This window comes from Salmo trutta, chromosome 38 (assembly GCF_901001165.1).
Source record: "Salmo trutta chromosome 38, fSalTru1.1, whole genome shotgun sequence".
Taxonomy (NCBI): Eukaryota; Metazoa; Chordata; class Actinopteri; order Salmoniformes; family Salmonidae; genus Salmo; species Salmo trutta.
Genome location: NC_042994.1, coordinates 27,896,331 through 27,918,189, shown reverse-complemented (window position 1 = coordinate 27,918,189; position 21,859 = coordinate 27,896,331). Strand labels below are relative to the sequence as shown.

General features: G+C 39.7%; 2 protein-coding genes across 2 annotated transcripts in view; both read left to right on the top strand.

Annotated features, from left to right (window-relative positions):
• LOC115178210 (zinc finger protein 239-like) overlaps positions 1-5,039 on the top strand; it is a 53,389-nt gene extending 48,350 nt beyond the window's left edge. Inside the window, exon 3 of the mRNA XM_029739308.1 lies at positions 3,728-5,039. Coding sequence (XP_029595168.1) covers positions 3,728-4,572 — 845 coding nt within the window. The 3' untranslated portion in view covers positions 4,573-5,039. The remainder of the gene's footprint in view (positions 1-3,727) is intronic.
• Positions 5,040-12,486: 7,447 nt separating this feature from the next.
• The window catches only part of LOC115178195 (zinc finger protein 658B-like), a 1,063,446-nt gene continuing 1,054,073 nt past the window's right edge, over positions 12,487-21,859 (top strand). Inside the window, exons 1-2 of the mRNA XM_029739286.1 lie at positions 12,487-12,543; positions 12,677-12,796. Of these exons, the coding sequence (XP_029595146.1) occupies positions 12,745-12,796 (52 nt within the window). The 5' untranslated portion in view covers positions 12,487-12,543; positions 12,677-12,744. The remainder of the gene's footprint in view (positions 12,544-12,676; positions 12,797-21,859) is intronic.

The following is a 21,859-nucleotide window of genomic DNA, read 5'->3' as shown; positions in this document are numbered from 1 at the left end:
AGAGAGAAAGTTTCAAGATGATCTGATGTAAGGTGCATGTTTTACAAAAACATTTTCTCAAAACATTATGGATGTTACATTGCCTGTCCCAGTCAACCCCCCTGTCTTTACAAGTCTCTTGAAGAGGCAGACAAAACTCCAGACACTTCAATGTGGTCTGTATTGCTTCATTAACGTCTGATCTACAGAACTTGTTAAAAATGCAAATGTACAGTTGTAGTCGGAAGTTTACATACACCTTAGCCAAATACATTTAAACTCAGTTTTTCACAATTCCTTCATTTTAATCCTAGTAAGAATTCCCTGTCTTAGGTTAGTTAGGATAACCACCTTATTCTAAGAATGTGAAATGTCAGAACAATAGTAGAGAGAGATTTATTTCAGCATTTATTTCTTTCATCACATTGGATCAGTGGATCAGAAGTTTACATACACTCAATTTACATACACTCAACACTCAATTTGTATTTGGTAGCATTGCCTTTAAATTGTTTTGGGTAGCTTTCCACAAGCTTCCCACAATAAGTTGGGTGGATTTTGGCCCATTCCTCCTGACAGAGCTGGTGTAACTGAGTCAGGTTTCTAGGTGTCCTTGCTCGCACATGCTTTTTCAGTTCTGCCCACAATTTTCTATCGGATTGAGGTCAGGGCTTTGTGATGGCCACTCCAATACCTTGACTTTATTGTCCTTAAGCCATTTTTCCACAACTGTGCAAGTATTCTTGGGGTCGTTGTCCATTTGGAAGACCCATTTGCGACCAAGCTTTAACTTCCAGACTGATGTCTTGAGATGTTTCTTCAATATATCCACATCATTTTCCTCCCTCATGATGCCATATGTTTTGTGAAGTGCACCAGTCCCTCCTGCAGCAAAGCTCCCCCACAACATGATGCTGCCACCCCCGTGCTTCAGGGTTGGGATGGTGTTCTTCGGCTCACAGGCCTCCCCCTTTTTCCTCCAAACATAACAATGGTCATTATGGCCTAACAGTTCTGTTTTTGTTTCATCAGACCAGAGGACATTTCTCCAAAAAGTTCGATTTTTGTCCCCATACTATTGATGAACGTGGTACCTTCAGGCATTTGGAAATTTCTCCCAAGGATGAACCAGACTTGTGGGGGTTTACAATTTTTTTTCTGATGTCTTGGCTGATTTATTTTGATTTTTCCATGATGCAAAGAGGCACTGAGTTTGAAGGTAGGCCTTTGAAATACATCCACAGGTACACCTCCAATTGACTCAAATGATGTCAATTAGCCTATCAGAAGCTTCTAAAGCCATAACATCATTTTCTGGAATTTTCCAAGCTATTTAAAGGCACAGTCAACTTAGTGTATGTAAACTCCTGACCCACTGGAATTGTCATACAGTGAATTATAAGTCAAATAAGAAATTTGTGGAGTGGTTGAAAAACGAGTTTTAATGACTCCAACATAAGTGTATGTGATCTCCCGACTTCAACTGTATGTATCTTTTTTTAAACAAGCCTTTTCTAAAAGCTGTGAAATCTACTTTAACAGGTCAAATAAACTCCAACATATAGACTTTAAAGAGCATAGTTTCATTTGGAAATGACAAACTTTTTTTGTTCATGTAACTGACATCAGTGTGCTGCTTACAGTTTAGCTTCCTCCACTGTCCCCATACTTGGCTGAAACTAGTGATCCTCTGCTTCTCAACATGCGTGACCGTTCTCCTTGACAATAAACCTATTGAGCTATACAAAAGGTACCAGTTGGATAGCTCCATCTGTGACGTTTCAAGCTAACTGTGGAGTGAGCTTACGGCACGTTCTTACCTCCGTTACACATGTTCAGGTTGACTTTCCCACGGAATCGACCATATACAGTACCAGTCAAAAGTTAGGACACAACTACTCATTCAAGGGGTTTTCTTTATTTTTACTATTTTCTACATTGTAGAATAATAGTGAAGACATCAAAACTATGAAATAACACTTATGGAATCATAATGTAACCAAAAAAGTGTTAAACAATATGCCACACCTGTCAGGTAAATTGATTATCTTGGCAAATGAGAAATATTAATTAACAGGGAGATAAACAAATGTGTGCACCTAATTAGAGAGAAATAAGCTTTCGTGCGTATGGAACAAATCTGGGATATTTCAGCTCATGAAACATGGGACCAACACTTTACATATTTATATATTTTTGGAACATCTACCCAAAATATTTCACCTTTTTTACTTTACCCAAAATATCATGACATTAATGATAGTTAAAATGTGTGAACGTCTAAATAAAGAAATGCCATTGTGTCAACCCTATCGACAATGGGGAGATGTTACTGATGGGCTTTGTGTCTGTCCCCAATGTAATTGATTTATTTTTAATTAGGTTTTAACCTCTAGGGGGTGTGGGACGGTAGCGTCCCACCTGGCCAACATCCGATGAAATTGCAGAGCATCAAATTAAATTACTATAAATATTTAACTTCATGAAATCAGAAGTGTAATACATCAAAATAAAGCTTAACTTGTTGTTAATCCAGCCGCTGTGTCAGATTTCAAAAAGGCTTTACGGCGAAAGCAAACCATGTGATTATCTGAGGACAGCACTCGGCACACAAAACATTACATACCAGCCAAGTAGATTAGTCACGAAAGTCAGAAATAGCAATAAAATGAATCACTTACCTTTGATCTTCCAGTTACACAAATATTTGTTTTGTTCGATAAAGTCCCTCTTTATATCCAAAAACCTCAATTTTGTTGGCTCGTTTTGTTCAGTAATCCAATGGCTCAAATGCGGTCACAATAGGCAGACGCAAATTCAAAATTGTATCCGTTAAGTTCGTAGAAACATGTCAAACGATGTTTATAATCAATCCTCAGGTTGTTTTTAGCCTAAATAATCAATAATATTTCAACCAGACAATAGCGTCGTCAATATAAAAGAAAAACAAGAAAGGCGCGCTCTCGGTCACGCGCAGTAAACAGCTCTGGGTACATCTCACTATCCACTCACTCAAAGTTGTCATTCTCCCTCATTTTTCAGAATAAAAGCCTGAAACAATGTCTTAAGACTGTTCACAACTAGTGGAAGCCATAGGGAACGGAATCTGGGTCCTATCCCTTTAAATGGTGGATGGGCTTTCATTGGAAAACAGTCATTTCAAAATAATGGCACTTCCTGGATGGATTTTCCTCAGGTTTTCGTCTGCCATTTCAGTTCTGTTACACTCACAGACATTATTTTAACAGTTTTAGAAACTTTGGAGTGTTTTCTATCCAAATATACTAATCTATTATATGCATATCCTAGCTTCTGGGCCTGAGTAGCAGGCAGTTTATTTTGGGCACGCTTTTCATCCGGAGGTGAAAATAGTGCCCCCTACCCTAGTGAGGTTAAGGAAGTTTGTAGGTCACATTCTGTATCATACAGCTATGAAGGTTATATATTTACAACCACCAGCTTGATAGGAATCCAGCGATGTCTGTGTCTTGAGTGTCATAGAACTGTCTAGTGTTTTGACTTATAAAACAGAAATAAAAATAAGTAATGTAAACATATCAGTAATTACCAGGATGCTCAACAACATTTGTTTTAAAATCACACAAAGATTGTTTTAAATGATGAAACGTTTGAAAGCTGGCCTCATGTTATTGAGGGATCTGATTTGCTTTAAACCTCATAGCAAGGCAGTTTTATCATGTGGAGATTTCATTCTGGTCTGTCTTAAAATAAGCACTGTCTTTGGCAGGAGGAAAACCAAACTTGGACGAACCAAAGACATCCAAACCAGCAAGTCGACACCTCTGCTCCCAATGTGGAAAGAGTTTTAGTCACTTTGGAAACATGAAAGCTCATGAGCGTATGCACACAGGGGAGAAGCCTTTCCATTGCTCCCAGTGTGGCAAGTGTTTTAACCTGTTAGGGGCCCAGAAACAACATGAGATAATACACACAGGGGAGAAGCCCTACCACTGCTCCCAGTGTGGCAAGTGTTTTAACCTGTTAGGGGCCCTGAAACAACATGAGAGAATACACACAGGGGAGAAGCCTTACCACTGCTCCCAGTGTGGAAAGTGTTTCAACCAGTCAGGGGTGCAGAAACGGCATGAGAGAATACACACAGGGGAGAGGCCTTACCACTGCTCCCAGTGTGGAAAGAGTTTTAACGATTTAAGGAACCTGAAAAGACATGCGAGAATACACACAGGTGAGAATCCTTACCACTGCTCCCAGTGTGGAAAGAGTTTTAACGATTTATGGAACCTGAAAAAACATGAAAGAATACACACAGGGGAGAAGCCTTACCACTGCTCCCAGTGTGGAAAGAGTTTTAACCATTTAGGGAACCTGAAAAGACATAAGAGAATACACACAGGTGAGAAGCCTTACCACTGCTCCCAGTGTGGAAAGAGTTTTAACGATTTAGGGAACCTGAAAAACCATGAAAGAATACACACAGGGGAGAAGCCTTACCACTGCTCCCAGTGTGGAAAGTCGTTCATCCAGTCAGGGAAGCTGAAAAGACATGAGAGAATACACACAGGGGAGAAGCCTTACCACTCCTCCCAGTGTGCAAAGCATTTGCCCATTTAGTAAGCCTGAAAGAACACATGAGACTGCACACAGAGGAGAATGCTTGCAATAGCTCAGACTGTGGGAAAACATATTACTCATAAGTCTCTTAAACGTCATGAGAGAATCCACACAGGAGAGAGAATAATTACTTATCCTAGTTAAAATAATTACTTTATAATTACTTATCCACATTGACTTAAAATTCATCAGAGAACATACACAGTGCTCCCGTTGTCTTATGTTGTTGACTGATAATGTGTTTACCTGTTTTTACCATATGAAATTCCTACTTCCAATTATTGATAAACCTGTACCTGTTAAGAAACTGACTGTTAGAACTGTTAAGGCTCCATGGATTGATGAGGAATTGAAAATCTGTGTGGTTGAAGTAGATGGGGCAAAAGGAGTGGCTAATAAGTCTGGCTGCACATCTGGCTGGCTTACGTACTGTAAATTAAGAAATTATGTCACCAAACTCAACAAAAGTATAAACTTTATTTTGAATCCTAGATCAATGATATAAGGAATGATGGGGGAAAAAACTTGTTAAAATACATAATGAAAGAAAAGCAGTGCAAGTATTGAATTTTGTAAAGTTAGTGTGGGAGAGGTGGAAAAATTGTTATCGATCAATAATGACAAACCTCCTGGCATTGACAACTTAGATGGAAAGCTACTGAGGACAGTAGCTGACTCTATAGCCACTCCTATCTGTCATATTTTTAATCTGAGCCTAGAGGAAAGTCTTTGTCCTCAGGCCTGGAGGGAAGCCAAAGTAATTTCGCTACCCAAGAGTGGTAAAGCGGCCTTTACTGGTTCTAACAGCAGACCTATAAGCTTGCTGCCAGCTCTTAGCCAACTGTTGGAAAAAATTGTGTTTGACCAAATACAATGCTATTTCTCTGTAAACAAATTAGCAACAGACTTTCAGCATGCTTACAGAGAAGGGCACTCAACATGTACTGCACTGACACAAATGACTGATGATTGGTTGAGAGAAATTGATAATAAGAAGATTGTGGGAGCTGTACTGTTAGATTTCAGTGCAGTCTGTGATATTATTGACCATAACCTGTTGTTGAAATAACGTATGTGCTGTGACTTTTCAACCTCTGCCATATTGTGGATTCAGAGCTATCTATCTACTAGAACTCAGTCGTTTTTAATGGAATCTTCTCTAATGTCAAACATGTAAAGTGTGATGTACTGCAGGGCAACTCTCTAGGCCCTCTACTCTTTTCTATTTTTACCACTGGCATTAAACAAAGCATGTGTGTCCATGTATGCTGATGATTCAACCATATACACATCAGCAACCACAGCTAATGAAGTCACTGAAACTCTTAACAAAGAGTTGCAGTCTGTTTTGGAATGGGTGGCCAGTAATAAACTGGTCCTGAACATCTCTAAAACTAAGAGCATTGTATTTGGTACAAATCATTCCTTAAGTTATAGACCTCTGCTGAATCTGGTAATGAATTGTGTGGCTGTTGAACAAGTTGAGGAGACTAAATTACTTGCATTACTTTAGATTGTAAACTGTCATGGTCAAAACATATATTGATTCAATGGTTGTATAGATGGGGAGAGGTATAGCCGTAATAAAGAAATGCTCTGCTTTTTTTGACACCACACTCCAATAGGCAAGTTCTGCAGGCTCTAGTTTTGTCTAATCTTGATTATTGTCCAGTCGTGTGGTCCAGTGCAGCAAGGAAAGACCTAGTTAAGCTGCAGCTGGCCCAGAACAGAGCGGCATGTTTTGCTCTTAATTGTAATCAGAGGGCTGATATAAATACTATGCATGCCAGTCTCTCTTGGCTAAGAGTTGAGGAGAGACTGACTGCATCACTTATTTTTATAAGAAACGTGAATGAGTTGAACATCCAAAATTGTTTGCATAGTCTGTAAGGGAATTCTGCCCTATGTGCACAGAAGATAACACAGGAAAACTTATTTGATCAGAGGTTAGTTTGTTTAGTAAGGATTGCAACCCAGAGTATACACTTACAGCAATTTGCAAGTTCAATAGATGGTGTCTTCCCTTTTTATCCCCTACTGAGGATCACCCCGCCCAGGGTGATGTCCCTTAACTTTAATACCATATAAGCTCATAATTTGTAAGTCGCTCTGGATAAGAGCGTCTGCTAAATGACTTAAATGTAAATGTAGTAATTAATAGTTGCTAATACAAAGATGTCTCTGCTAGGCGGAGCTCAGCTTATTGTGTTATTGGCAGTTAGTTTTCCATCACTCTTCCCCTTATTCATATCATGTAAGACTGGAAGTAAGACTGGAACATAGTATCAACAGGAACTCTTAGTTCCCTTTATCCATCTGTTACCTAAAATATAGTTTCAACACAGACATCTGACTTTGTACAGTTGACCTTTTCATGCACTTGCAAGGTGTCTACCACTGATTCTTAATCTCAAGCTAAAGCAAAACATGAATCATTGTACTGTTGTCATCACAGGTGTTCCTATAATGTACAGATATCATCAAAGTTCTTACAAGTGAACTTACACACAGCTCTGACACACACTTATCCCACCAGACATGCCACTGGGGGTCTTTTCACAGTCCCCAAGTTTCCAGAACAAATTCAAGAAAGCGTACAGTATTATATAGGGCCCTTATTGCACGGAACTTCCTTCCATCTCATATTGATCAAATAAACAGCAAACCTGGTTTAAAAAAACAGATAAAGCAACGCCTCACGGCACAACCCCTCTCCCCTATTTGACCTAGGTAGTTTGTGTGAATGCATTGATATGTAGGCTACTTGTGCCTTTTACAAAATGTATGTAGTTCTGTCCTTGAGCTGTTCTTGTCTATTGATGTGCTGTATTATGTGTCATGTTTTGTGTGGACCTCAGGAATAGTAGCTGCTGCTTTTGCAACAGTTAATGGGGATCCTAATAAAATACCAAACTGTTATTCTCTCTGAGCTCAGAAATAAAGAATCTTGGTTTGACTTGGACTCCAGCAGATCATTATATTATAATATCCACCACAACTCTCCCACGGATTGCTGTTTATCATTGTCTCAATGAAGAGTTCCTCGTTCCACTTTCCTGGGGGCATTTACAAGCTTCCCACTGGTTGAATAAACGTTGTTTCCACGTCAAATTAAGAAACATCTTTAACATAGTGAAGGTTCATCAATTTTCATCCCTAAACTAGTAACATTTACTATTGTCTATTGTTATTCTCAGTAACCTTCCTGGCCTTATGAAATCCTAGCTAAACACAATGTTCGCGCCAGTGTTCATATCTTTGGTTATGCAAACATTTGTTTATTCAATTATATTTCTCATTAAGATGAATGTTGTTTTAATTCTATATGGGTCATGCATTGCTTTGGTCATGTGTTCTCTTATGGGTCAATGATTTTAATTAGAATATAGCAATGATGCTCTCTCCTCAATCACTTGGTTCCTTTGGAAAGTATTCAGACCCCTTGACTTTTTTCACATTTTTGTTATGTTACAGCCTTATTCTAAAATTGATTAAATAAAACAATTTCCTCAGTAATCTACACACAATACCCCATCATGACAAAGCGAAAACAAGTTTTTTTATAAATTTTTGCAAATTTATTGAACACACAAAAACAATTACATAAGTATTCAGACCCTTTGCTATATGAGACTCGTAATTGAGCTCAGGTGTGTCCTGTTTCTATTGATCATCCTTGAGAACTTTCTACAACTTGATTGGAGTCCACCTGTGGTAAATTCAATTGATTGGACATGATTTGGAAAGGCACATACCTGTCTATATAAGGTCCCACAGTTGACAGTGCATGTCAGAGCAAAAACCTAGCCATGAGGTGGAAGGAATTGTCCGTAGAGCTCCTAGACAGGATTGTGTTGAGGCACAGATCTGGGGAAGGGTAAAACTTTTCTGCAGCAATGAAGGCCCCTGTTTTAGCCCCCTGCAGTAAAAGGTTATTCATGGGGTAAAATGATCTGATTTAGCCCCCTGCAGTAAAAGGTTATTCAGGGGGTAAAATGATCTGATTTAGCCCCCTGCAGTAAAAGGTTATTCAAAGGGTAAAATGATCTGATTTAGCCCCCTGCAGTAAAAGGTTATTCATGGGGTAAAATGATCTGATTTAGCCCCCTGCAGTAAAAGGTTATTCATGGGGTAAAATGATCTGATTTAGCCCCCTGCAGTAAAAGGTTATTCATGGGGTAAAATGATCTGATTTAGCCCCCTGCAGTAAAAGGTTATTCATGGGGTAAAATGATCTGATTTAGCCCCCTGCAGTAAAAGGTTATTCATAAGGTAAAATGATCTGTTTAAGTCATTAGTAAAGGACACATCGTTAACAATACAGTTATCTTTTATTTTGTTTTGTGCTCTATATCTTCTCAATAATTTATTCCTTCATAAACAGAAAACATATGTGTACCTAAACACAACATGTCTGCAAGGGCCCCTCTAGGTTCCCAACCTCTTGACCATTAAATCTGGATAACTGACAACTAATTTTAAAAGGGTAAAAGTGATCTGTTGAGGTCGTCAGTAAAGGAAGCATAGTTAAAGAGTACAATGAACCTTTCAAAGAGGATGGTGTGAGGCCTCTGGGGCTTTTTTTGGGGGGGGGGGGGTTGACTGAGATATCGCTCGGACACTTTTATGGGGGATAAAATTTATCTGTTTAGGTCATCAGTAAAGGGGACATCTTAAATATTACAATGACCCTTTCAAAGACTGAGACATCCCCCGGACATCTCCCCGATAACTATTTTTAAAAGGGTAAAAATGATGTGTTTAGGTCGTTAGTAAAACATATGTTTTCAAAGACACCTGGGGGTCCAGGTTGTTAATTATTTTGTGTACATATAGTTCCCCTGTGTGCAAGGGCCCCCCTAATTTCAGAACTTCTTGACCTTTAACATTCCCAGCAAAGGGGAGAGACAGAGGGGGAGCGATAGATAGAGGGGGAGAAAGGAGAGAAAAATGTAATTCATTGAAAGGAAAATACATTTTCTTTCAAAGCTTTTATTTTATTCAAAAATTGAGTCCAGATATTTAAACATACATGTTACAATTATTAAAGTTTACTATGTAATATTAAATACTAAATTATGTCACTAATGTTTTATTACTAAAGAACTTTATATAAATCACACATGTTATTATTACATGTAGCAACACCACATAACAACATGGTAGCAACAACAACATGGTAGCAACACAACATAACAACAACATGGTAGCAACACCACATGACAACAACATGGTAGCAACACCACATAACAACAACATGGTAGTAACACAACATAATAACAACATGGTAGCAACACCACATGACAACATGGTAGAAACACCACATGGCAGAAACACAACATGGTGGAAACACTATGGTAGCAGCACAAAATGGAAGGAGCACAACATGGTAAAAACATTATTGGGCACAGACAAGAGCACAAAGGCAAGAAGGTAGAGACAATACATCACGCGATGCAGCCACAACTGTCAGTAAGAGTGTCCATGATTGAGTCCTTAAATGAAGAGATGGAGATAAAACTGTCCGATTTGAGTGTTTCTTGCAGCTTGTTCCTGTTGCTAGCTGCAGCGAACTGAAAAGAGGAGTGACCCAGGGATGTGTGTGCTTAGGGGACCTTTAACAGAATGTGACTGGCAGAACGGGTGTTGTATGTGGAGGATGAGGGCTGCAGTAGATATCTTAGATAGGGGGGAGCGAGGCCTAAGAGGGGGGTAAAAAGAGGGTTTTATAAATAAGCATTAAACCAGTGGGTCTTGTGACTGGAATACAGAGATAATCAGTTTACAGAGGAGTATAGAGTGCTGTGAGGTGTCCAATAAGGAGCATTGGTGGCAAATCTGATGGCCGAATCGTAAAGAACATCTTACCGCTCAATGTATCCTACCATGACTATATCCAACCAGACTCCATGTGTTGCCACTATCATGTATCCTACTTGGCTGAAGCTTTGATCCAGTGGAAGAAGTATTGAGGAGCAGGGAGGTTAAAGGTCACTTCAGGCTACAGCTGTTACTCTACACTATCCCTAGACAATCCAGTAATGAGAGAAAATGTATAGAATATTTAGGGCCCTATAACATCTCTATCTATATATAACATCGCTATCAATTCTGTTTTTTTCTTTAATTCCATTTTCTTAGTTTAGTTTTCCAGGTTTCTGATTTGTCCCTGTTTTTCTGTTTTTGCTCTCTAAATCACACTGTTATTAAAAAAACAACAACATTGGATGTTCTAAGTCCACAACAATACTTAAAACAACATCAGGAGACTACTTTTGAAGTCTGAGAAAAATCTAATACATTTTCATTTTTGTGTGTAGATACCCTTTAATGCAAGTGGCACCAGCAAGAGCCTTGCTTGGTTAGTGGTGTCTCTGTAGCACACATGTGATTGCAGAGTTTGCTGAACAAATCACAACTGGATTGATGCAAATAATCATGATATTCTGTCAGGTAGGCATAGACTACTTTGTAGTTAACATTTAATTGACAAGGTTTTTTGGGAAAGCTTTTCCATCAACCAGAAGATGGCTGTCATTAGCATCATCACTAACAGCTAAACATAGTGGTAGACGAATGCACTCAGACAGGGTCATTTCCGGGCTGTTTCCTCTTCAGAAAGGAAAATACAAATCACTTAGGCTAATTTAGACGACTTGCAGGCTGGGGTTTCAGAATATCTATGACAACAATCGAATACTTTTTAATCTGTCACCTAATCCTACCTAATGGGCAGGCCAGCCCTGGAGTAAAGTATTGGCTGTAAGAAGTAAGAGAAAACATAACATCTGGTTGTTTTTAAATTACGTCTCATAACATTGCTTGCCAGAGTAAACATTGTAAATAATATTTTTCCCAATCTGCGTTACCCACTCCAGTCAGCAGATGGCGATGTGAGTCTTTCAGGTGATGCTTCTTGCGTGACGTTTAATCTAGTGGACGGGACAGGAGGTTTCTTCAACAGCGACAACAGGCTTCTGATTCAACCAACGTGGTGGTTTGCTAGCGAACATAAAACCGAAACATTGAAGCTCTTTAGACCAATCTTGTGTATTTTACTCTTGGTGTTTTGATTATAAATCTGTTTACTAGTTCATTTAAACGTAATGTGCTTGTTAAATTAGCAAATATGGTAAATTGCTAATGCACTAGGCTAATCGACCGGAGCATGAGCTCACTAAGCTCGACGGAGAAAGAAGCTTTCAGGATGAAAAAGGAGGAAGAAGAGGATGATATTACAGTGAAAGAGGAAGATGGGAAAGAGGTTGTCAAAGTGGAAGAGGAGGAGGTAGAAGCTTTCAGAAGCAAAAAGGAGAAAGATGCCATAACATTGAAAGAAGAGGAAGAAGCTTTTAGAGTAAAAGAGGAAGAGGAGGCTATCTCAATAAAAGAGGAAGACGTTTTAGGAGTGAAAAAGGAGTCTGAAGATCAGATTACCACCAGTGAGTACTGTGTTAAAAACAGGGGCACTATGCAGTTCTTGAAATAATGTGTTGTTTTAAAGGGGCATTCTAATTCAGTTCTACACTTGAATATGTTGTTCGTTACTGTAGGAATTATTTAAGGGGCAATCTGCCATTGGTACATATGTTTTTGGGACTTCGATGTATTGAATTCTCATTCTCCATGTGGTCAACATTAAAGTTCACCTCATCTAATATAACAGGCTTTTAAAATTGGTGCATAATTTCTACATTAAATATCAAAGGGATGTAAAAGGCTCCCATTTTGTGGAAATGACCCTTTACATTTACAACACAAACAATATTTTACAAAATCATGATGAAAGTGGCCATTTTACACATATTCATGCCTCTTGATTGCAATAGATGGTCATAAGATTAACATCTGTTTGCTGTTCACGTTCACACAGGAGAGAGACGTGACTATTGTGGATCCTCTGGGGAGCCTCAACAACATCCTGATGCTGATGAGGCAGAGAAGAGTCTCTCCAGATCAGAACACCAGATGGTACAGCTTGGTCTGGTCTAGCATACAGCTTGCTCTATCTGGGTCTGGGCTGGGTTTCTGTAAAGCACTTCATGACAACAGTGGCATCAGCATCCATAATGATATGTCTGTGTCCCCTCTTTATGGTTACCAGGACAACGCTAGCCCTCCCTCCCGGATTCCCTGTGTCATGCCTCTCCCGGTAGCGCCTTACTGCTGGGTATGAAGAGGTTGTCTGTGCTGCTGGCGGACTGCAGGAAAACAACGGGGCTGAGTGGAACTGTGGGAGGAGGAGTAGAGAAGAAAGAATCAGATTTGACTCATCAAAGTAAGTGCTGTAGTTTAGTTTGAACAAATAAAATAGATCTGCCCACTGGTATCTGTTGCCAGGACAACCAGCAGAGTTCTGTTAGTTGATGTTATAGTGTGGACACTATATAAATAATTACATGGTTATTATTGGCATTAACCTTGACCTTTCCCCTTTGATGAAGTCATCACCAAGAGTGAGTTCTGTGCAATGTGATTCTACCACCGGCTGAGTGGGCTATATAGTTCTGTTATATTTGTACCGTTTGTACCTGGCAATACACCTTTAGGTTTGGGTTGAAAGTAAAGGAAAGTAATATCGAAATGCGTGTGGGCATTCCTTGTCAAGTTACTACAGTTGACATGAAGATAGACTGGTGCATATGGATGTTATGAATATCATAACACTGAAAAAGGATTCTGCCAATGAAAAGAGAGAAACGATAGACCATATAAAACCTTGATGAAAGTTAGCTTTAGAGAGAAAGTTTCAAGATGATCTAATGTAAGGTGCTTGTTTTACAAAAACCTTTTCCTAAAAACATTATGGATGTTACATTGCCTGTCCCAGTCAACCCCCCCCATCTTTACAAGACTCTAGAACTAAACTCCAGACACTTCAATGTGGTCTGTATTGCTTCATTAACATCTGATCTACAGAACTTGTTAAACATGCAAATGTGCAATTGTATACATACACTTTAGCCAAATACATTTAAACTCAGTTTTTTACAATTCCTGACATTTAATCCTAGTAAAAATTCCCTGTCTTAGGTTAGTTAGGATCACCACTTTATTTTAAGAATGTGAAATGTCAGAATAATAGTAGATTTTTTTCAGCTTTCATTTCTTTCATCACATTCCCAGTGGGTCAGAAGTTTACATACTCTCAATTCGTTTTTGGTAGCATTGCCTTTAAATTGTTTAACTTGGGTCAAATGTTTCGGGTAGCCTTCCACAAGCTTCCCACAATAAGTTGGGTGGATTTTGGCCCATTCCTCCTGACAGAGCTGGTGTAACTGAGTCAGGTTTCTAGGTCTCCTTGCTCGCACATGCCTTTTCAGTTCTGCCCACAAATTTTCTATAGGATTGAGGTCAGGGCTTTGTGATGGCCACTCCAATACCTTGACTTTGTTGTCCTTAAGCCATTTTTCCACAACTGTGCAAGTATTCTTGGGGTCATTGTCCATTTGGAAGACCCATTTGCGACCAAGCTTTAACTTCCTGATTGATGTCTTGAGATGTTGCTTCAAAATATCCACACCTTTTTCCTCCAAACATAACAATGGTCATTATGGCCAAACAGTTCTATTTTTGTTTCATCAGATCAGAGGACATTTCTCCAGAAAGTACGATCTTTGTCCCCATGTGCAGTTGCAAGCCGGAGTCTGGCTTTTTTATGGCGGTTTTGGAGCAGTGGCTTCTCCCTTGCTGAACGGCCTTTCAGGTTATGTCGATATTGGACTTGTTTTACTGTGGATATAGATACTTTTGTACCTGTTTCCTCCAGCATCTTCACAAGGTCCTTTGCTGTTGTTCTGGGATTGATTTGCACTTTTCGTACCAAAGTACGTTCATCTCTAGGAGACAGAACGCGTCTCCTTCCTGAGCAGTATGACGGCTGCGTGGTCCCATGGTGTTTATACTTGCATACTATGGATGAACGTGGTACCTTCAGGCATTTGGAAATTGCTCCCAAGGATGAACCAGACTTGTGGAGTTCTAAAAAAAAAATTCTGATATCTTGGCAGATTTTTTATTTTTTTCCCCATGATGTCAAGCAAAGAGGCACTGAGTTTGAAGGTAGACCTTTGAAATACATCCACAGGTACACCTCCAATTGACTCAAATGATGTCAATTAGCCTATCAGAAGCTTATAAAGCCACAACATCATTTTCTGGAATTTTCCAAGCTATTTAAAGGCATAGTCAACTTAGTGTATGTAAACTCCTGACCCACTGGAATTGTCATACAGTGAATTATAAGTGAAATAAGAAATTTGTGGAGTGGTTGAAAAATAAGATTTAATGACTCCAACCTAAGTGTATGTGATCTTCCGACTTCAACTGTATGTATATATTTTTAAACAAGCTGTGTAAGCCTTTTCTAAAAGCTGTGAAATCTACTTTAACCTCTCTAGGGGAGGTGGGACGAAATCGTCCCACACTATTCAACAGCCAGTGACAAATCAGAGTGCCAAATTTAAAACCACAAAATGTCATAATTCAAAGTTCTCAAACATAGGACTATTTTACACCATTTTTTAGATACACTTCTCCTGTATCGAACCACATTGTCCGATTTCCAAAAGGCTTTACAGCGAAAGCAAAACATTAGATTATGTTAGGAGAGTACATAGACACAAATAATCACACAGCCATTTTCCAAGCAAGCATATATGTCACATAAACCCAAACCACAGCTAAATGCAGCACTAACCTTTGATGATCTTCATCAGATGACACTCCTAGGACATTATGTTATACAATACATGCATGTTTTGTTCAATCAAGTTCATATTTATATAAAAAACCAGCTTTTTACATTAGCATGTGATGTTCAGAACTAGCATACCCACCGCAAACTTCTGGTGAATTTACTAAATTACTCACGATAAACGTTCACAAAAAAAATAATATTTTAAGAATTATAGATACAGAACTCCTTTATGCAATCGCAGTGTCAGATTTTAAAATAGCTTTTCGGCGAAAGCACATTTTGCAATATTCTGATTACATATCACGGCTAGCTAATTTGACACCCGCCAAGTTTGGCCCTCACCAAACTCAGATTTACCATAAGAAAAATTGTATTACCTTTGCTGTTCTTCGTCAGAATGCACTCCCAGGACTTCTACTTCAACAACAAATGTTGTTTTGGTTCGAAATAATCCATAGTTATATCCAAATAGCTCCGTTTTGTTCGTGCGTTCAAGTCACTATCCGAAGGGTGACGCGCCGGCGCATTTCGTGACAAAAAAATTCTAAATATTCCATTACCGTACTTCGAAGCATGTCAAACGCTGTTTAAAATACATTTTTATGCTATTTTTCTCGTAAAATAGCGATAATATTCCAACCGGGCGACGTTGTGTTCATTCAAACACTGAAAGAAAAACATGGAGTCGTCTCGTGCACACGCGCCTCAGTCATTGTTCTCAGCAGGACCACTCACAAAAACCCCTGCTGTTTTTCACCCAGAGACTGGAGAGCTCTCATTCCACTTTCTGGCGCCTTCCTAGAGTCAATGGAAGCCTTAGAAAATGTCACGTTACAGCAGAGATGCTGTATTTTTGATAGAAATGCCCTAGAAGGAGAACAAATTGTCAGACAGGTGTCACTGCTCCTCCTCTGCAGTGCAGGGGCGGTTCCTCCTGCAGGCAGAGGAGGGTCGGGTCGTTGGTGATTGGAGCCACCTGGGCTCAGGGTATTTAACAAACTGCTCCACTAACCTCTCTCTCTTCGGGCTTGGCTTGCTCTCTCTCTCCCTGCTCCTCCAGGTATGATCCTGTTTTGTTTGTTCCTTTGTTGGTTTATTTAGTTTCCACTCAGTCATGTTTACACACACATATTCATGCACCCTACATACACCCTACATTATGACATTTCCACACCTCATTCCTTTTTCTTTGTTTAGAATTAATAGTTTTGTTTTATAATAAAGAACTTTTTGAATTGGCCTATACCGGTTGTTGATGTCCTCTCATTTTTGCCACAGGCTATGAGCCGGCCTGTGACAAGTGGGGGCTCGTCCGGGATGTTAAGGTTAATTGTACTTAGTTATAGTTGGGTTAGTTTAGTTCAGATTGCCAAGTTTTTGTTTAAGAGGGATGTTTTGGTTTGGCCAATATTGTTGGAGAGAGCATTGAAAGCCATGTGTTCTTTTGGTTCAGTTAGTTTGGTAGCTAAATTTGGTTAGCAATTCACTCTTGGTTTTTCTGGGTTTTTGTTCAAGTGGGAGTCCTCTCCTGTTCAGGCTTATCAGCGAGTGTCAATAGGAGGCTCGTGGTGTTTTTGTTTTAGGTGGCAGTGAACGTGGGTAGAGCTTCCCTTTTCCTTTTCCCCTACATCGGCTCGGGAGCACCTCCGTGGTTATGGGGGGGCCGCCAGTTCTGGTTGTCTTTTCCACTCCGCTGGTTTTGTGTGCATAAAACCCCACCACATGTGACTGCACGAAGACCAGGGCCAGTTAGGTAGTTGTTTTTGGAGGATAGTGGGGTGTGGCTCCTGTCCTTGAACCCAGACTAACAGCAGGTGAGTTTTTTTTTTTTTAGCATTTGTAATAGTTGTATTGGTTGAGGAAAATGTCTTCCATTCTGAGTTGTTTTGTTCAAGCTCCTTCAGAGGTAGCCTTAGAGTGTTGTGTACTAAGGAGCAGTTAATTGAAATTGCTGAACATTATCAGATTGAGATTGTTGATTAAAGAGACTATTAACCTCTCTGGCGCATGTGGGACGAATTCGTCCCACCTACGTAACAGCCACCTGAATTCAGTGGCGCGATTTTTGAATCGTTTGAAATACTATTACTTCAATTTCTCAAACATATGACTATTTTACAGCTATTTAAAGACAAGACTCTCCTTAATCTAACCACACTGTCCGATTTCAAAAAGGCTTTACAACGAAAGCAAAACATTAGATTATGTCAGGAGAGTGCCCAGCCAGAATTAATCAGACACCCATTTTTCAAGCTAGCATATGATGTCACAAAAACCCAAACCACAGCTAAATGCAGCACTAACCTTTTATGATCTTCATCAGATGACACACCTAGGACATTATGTTATACAATACATGCATGTCTGTTCAATCAAGTTCATATTTATATCAAAAAACAGCTTTTTACATTAGCATGTGACGTTCAGAAAAAGCATACCCCCCGCAAACTTCCGGGGAATTTACTAACAGTTTGCTAAATTACTCACGATAAACGTTCACAAAAAGCATAACAATTATTTTAAGAATTATAGATACATTACTCCTCTATGCACTCGATATGTCCGATTTTAAAATAGCTTTTCGGATGAAGCACATTTTGCAATATTCTAAGTACATAGCCCGGCATCACGGGCTAGCTATTTAGACACCCACCCAGTTCAGCCTTCACCAAAATCACATTTCCTATAAGAAAAATGTTCTTACCTTTCCTGTTCTTCGTCAGAATGCACTCCCAGGACTTCTACTTCAATAACAAATGTAGGTTTGGTCCCAAATAATCCATCGTTATATCCAAACAGCGACGTTTTGTTCGTGAGTTCTAGACACTATCAGAATGCTACATCACGGTCACGAGCATGGCGCATGGCGTGACAAAAAATGTCTAAATATTCCATTACCGTACTTCGAAGCATGTCAACCGCTGTTTAAAACCAATTTTTATGCCATTTATCTCGTAGAAAAGCGATAATATTCCGACTGGGAATCTGCAATGAGCCTAAACAGCCGAATGAAATTTCTCCACGGGGGCGAATCATGCACGCGCCACATTCAATGGTCCTCTGATCGGCCACTTGGAAAAGGCGATAATCTGTTTCAGCCAGAGGCCGCCTCGTCATCCTTCTGGTTTTTCCCGGGTTCTGAGAGCCTATTGGAGCCCTAGGAATTGTCACGTTACAGCTAAGATCCTTACTCTTCAATAAACAGATGCAAGACGCACGACTCCTTGTCAGACAGGCCACTTCCTGCATGAAACCTTGTCAGGTTTTTGCCTGCCATAGGAGTTCTGTTATACTCACAGACACCATTCAAACAGTTTTAGAAACTTTAGGGTGTTTTCTATCTTAACCTGAACAATAATATGCATATTCTAGCTTCTGAGTTGGTGTAGGAGGCAGTTAAAAATGGGCACATATTTTTTCCAAAATTCTCAATACTGCCCCCTATCCCAAACAGGTTAAAGCTAAATTAAAGCAGGGTCTTATGAAAATAGGTGTTTTTTCGGGTCAATCTGCTAGTAGTGAAGGTACAAGTTTTCAGTCTAGTACTTCATTAACTTTTGAGCAGCAGCGGGAGCTGTTGTGAATGCAGTTGGAGATAGAGCAATTGCGACATGCTAATAGACCAGGACTACCACAGTTTGATGTTGCACAGAATCTTCGTTTGTTGCCTAAATTTGATGAGTCAGATCCAGATACATATTTTACTTTATTTGAGCGTATTGCGGAAGCTAGAGCTTGGTCTGATTTGGACATGACTATGTTGTTGCAATGTGTACTTACAGGTAAAGCACGTGAGGCTTTTGCAGCACTGAGTGTAGCTGACAGTAAAGTGTATGCTAAAGTTAAATCAGCAGTTCTGAAGGTTTAGTAGGTCAAATTTTTTTGGAGCTTCTTTCCAAAGGCCTCAACAGAAGTGTGGGTCTGGAGGACTTAAACTGTTATGGCTAGGGGGCAGTATTTTCACGGCCGGATAAAAAACGTACCCGATTTAATCTGATTATTACTCCTGCCCAGAAACTAGAATATGCATATAATTATTAGCTTTGGATAGAAAACACTCCAAAGTTTCTAAAACTGTTTGAATGGTGTCTGTGAGTATAACAGAACTCATTTGGCAGGCCAAAACATGAGAAGATTCTGTACAGGAAGTACCCTGTCTGACCATTTCTTGCACTTCTTGATTATCTCTATCCATTACAGTGGATCTCTGCTGTTACGTGACACTTCCTACGGCTCCCATGGGATCTCAGAAGGCGGCAAAAAGCTGAATCGTGGCTTTGCAGGCTCTGGCTGAAAAACATTAGCGCGTTTGGATAGTGGCCAGTAACAGTACTATGAGACTCAGGCTCGTGCACGAGGGGATAGCATGCTTTTATTTTCTCTCTCTTTGTACGTATACACGCTTTGCCCGTCGGAATATTATCGCTTTTTTACGAGGAAAGTGGCATAAAATTTGATTTTTAACAGCGGTTGACATGCTTCGAAGTACGGTAATGGAATATTTAGAAATCTTTTGTCACGAAATGCGCCATGCTCGTAACCCTTATTTACACTTCGGATAGTGTCTTGAACGCACGAACAAAACGCCGCTATTTGGATATAACAATGGAGTATTTTGAACCAAACCAACATTTGTTATTGAAGTAGCAGTCCTGGGAGTGCATTCTGACGAAGAACACCAAAGGTAATCAAAATCGGAGTTTGGTCAGGGCTAAACTTATTCGGTGTCTAAATGGCTAGCCGTGATGGCTGGGCTATCTACTGAGAATATTGCAAAATGTGCTTTCACCGAAAAGCTATTTTAAAATCGGACATATCGAGTGCATAGAGGAGTTCTGTATCTATAATTCTTAAAATAATTGTTATGTTTTTTTGTGAACGTTTATCGTGAGTAATTTAGTAAATTCACCGGATGTTTGCGGGGGGTATGCTAGTTCTGAACGTCACATGCTAATGTAAAAAAGCTGGTTTTTGATATAAATATGAACTTGATTGAACAAAACATGCATGCATTGTATAACATAATGTCCTAGGGTTGTCATCTGATGAAGATCATCAAAGGTTAGTGCTGCATTTAGCTGTGGTTTTGTTTTTTGTGACATTATATGCTAGCTTGAAAAATGGGTGTCTGATTATTTCTGGCTGGGTACTCTGCTGACATAATCTAATGTTTTGCTTTCGCTGTAAAGCCTTTTTGAAATCGGACAGTGTGGTTAGATTAACCTCTTATGGCTAGGGGGCAGCATTTTCACGGCTGGATAAAAAACGTACCCGATTTAATCTGATTATTAGTCCTGCCCAGAAACTAGAATATGCATATACAGTGCCTTGCGAAAGTATTCGGCCCCCTTGAACTTTTCGACCTTTTGCCACATTTTAGGCTTCAAACATAAAGATATAAAACTGTAATTTTTGTGAAGAATCAACAACAAGTGGGACACAATCATGAAGTGGAACGAAATTTATTGGATATTTCAAACATTTTTAACAAATAAAAAACGGAGAAATTGGGTGTGCAAAATTATTCAGCCCCCTTAAGTTAATACTTTGTAGCGCCACCTTTTGCTGTGATTACAGCTGTAAGTCGCTTGGGGTATGTCTCTATCAGTTTTGCACATCGAGAGACTGAAATTTTTGCCCATTCCTCCTTGCAAAACAGCTCGAGCTCAGTGAGGTTGGATGGAGAGCGTTTGTGAACAGCAGTTTTCAGTTCTTTCCACAGATTCTCGATTGGATTCAGATCTGGACTTTGACTTGGCCATTCTAACACCTGGATATGTTTATTTGTGAACCATTCCATTGTAGATTTTGCTTTATGTTTTGGATCATTGTCTTGTTGGAAGACAATTCTCCGTCCCAGTCTCAGGTCTTTTGCAGACTCCATCAGGTTTTCTTCCAGAATGGTCCTGTATTTGGCTCCATCCATCTTCCCATCAATTTTAACCATCTTCCCTGCCCCTGCTGAAGAAAAGCAGGCCCAAACCATGATGCTGCCACCACCATGTTTGACAGTGGGGATTGTGTGTTCAGGGTGATGAGCTGTGTTGCTTTTACGCCAAACACAATGTTTTGCATTGTTGCCAAAAAGTTTGATTTTGGTTTCATCTGACCAGAGCACCTTCTTCCACATGTTTGGTGTGTCTCCCAGGTGGCTAGTGGCAAACTTTAAACAACACTTTTTATGGATATCTTTAAGAAATGGCTTTCTTCTTGCCACTCTTCCATAAAGGCCAGATTTGTGCAGTATACGACTGATTGTTGTCCTATGGACAGTCTCCCACCTCAGCTGTAGATCTCTGCAGTTCATCCAGAGTGATCATGGGCCTCTTGGCTGCATCTCTGATCAGTCTTCTCCTTGTATGAGCTGAAAGTTTAGAGGGACGGCCGGGTCTTTGTAGATTTGCAGTGGTCTGATACTACTTCCATTTCAATATTATCGCTTGCACAGTGCTCCTTGGGATGTTTAAAGCTTGGGAAATCTTTTTGTATCCAAATCCGGCTTTAAACTTCTCCACAACAGTATCTCGGACCTGCCTGGTGTGTTCCTTGTTCTTCATGATGCTCTCTGCGCTTTAAACGGACCTCTGA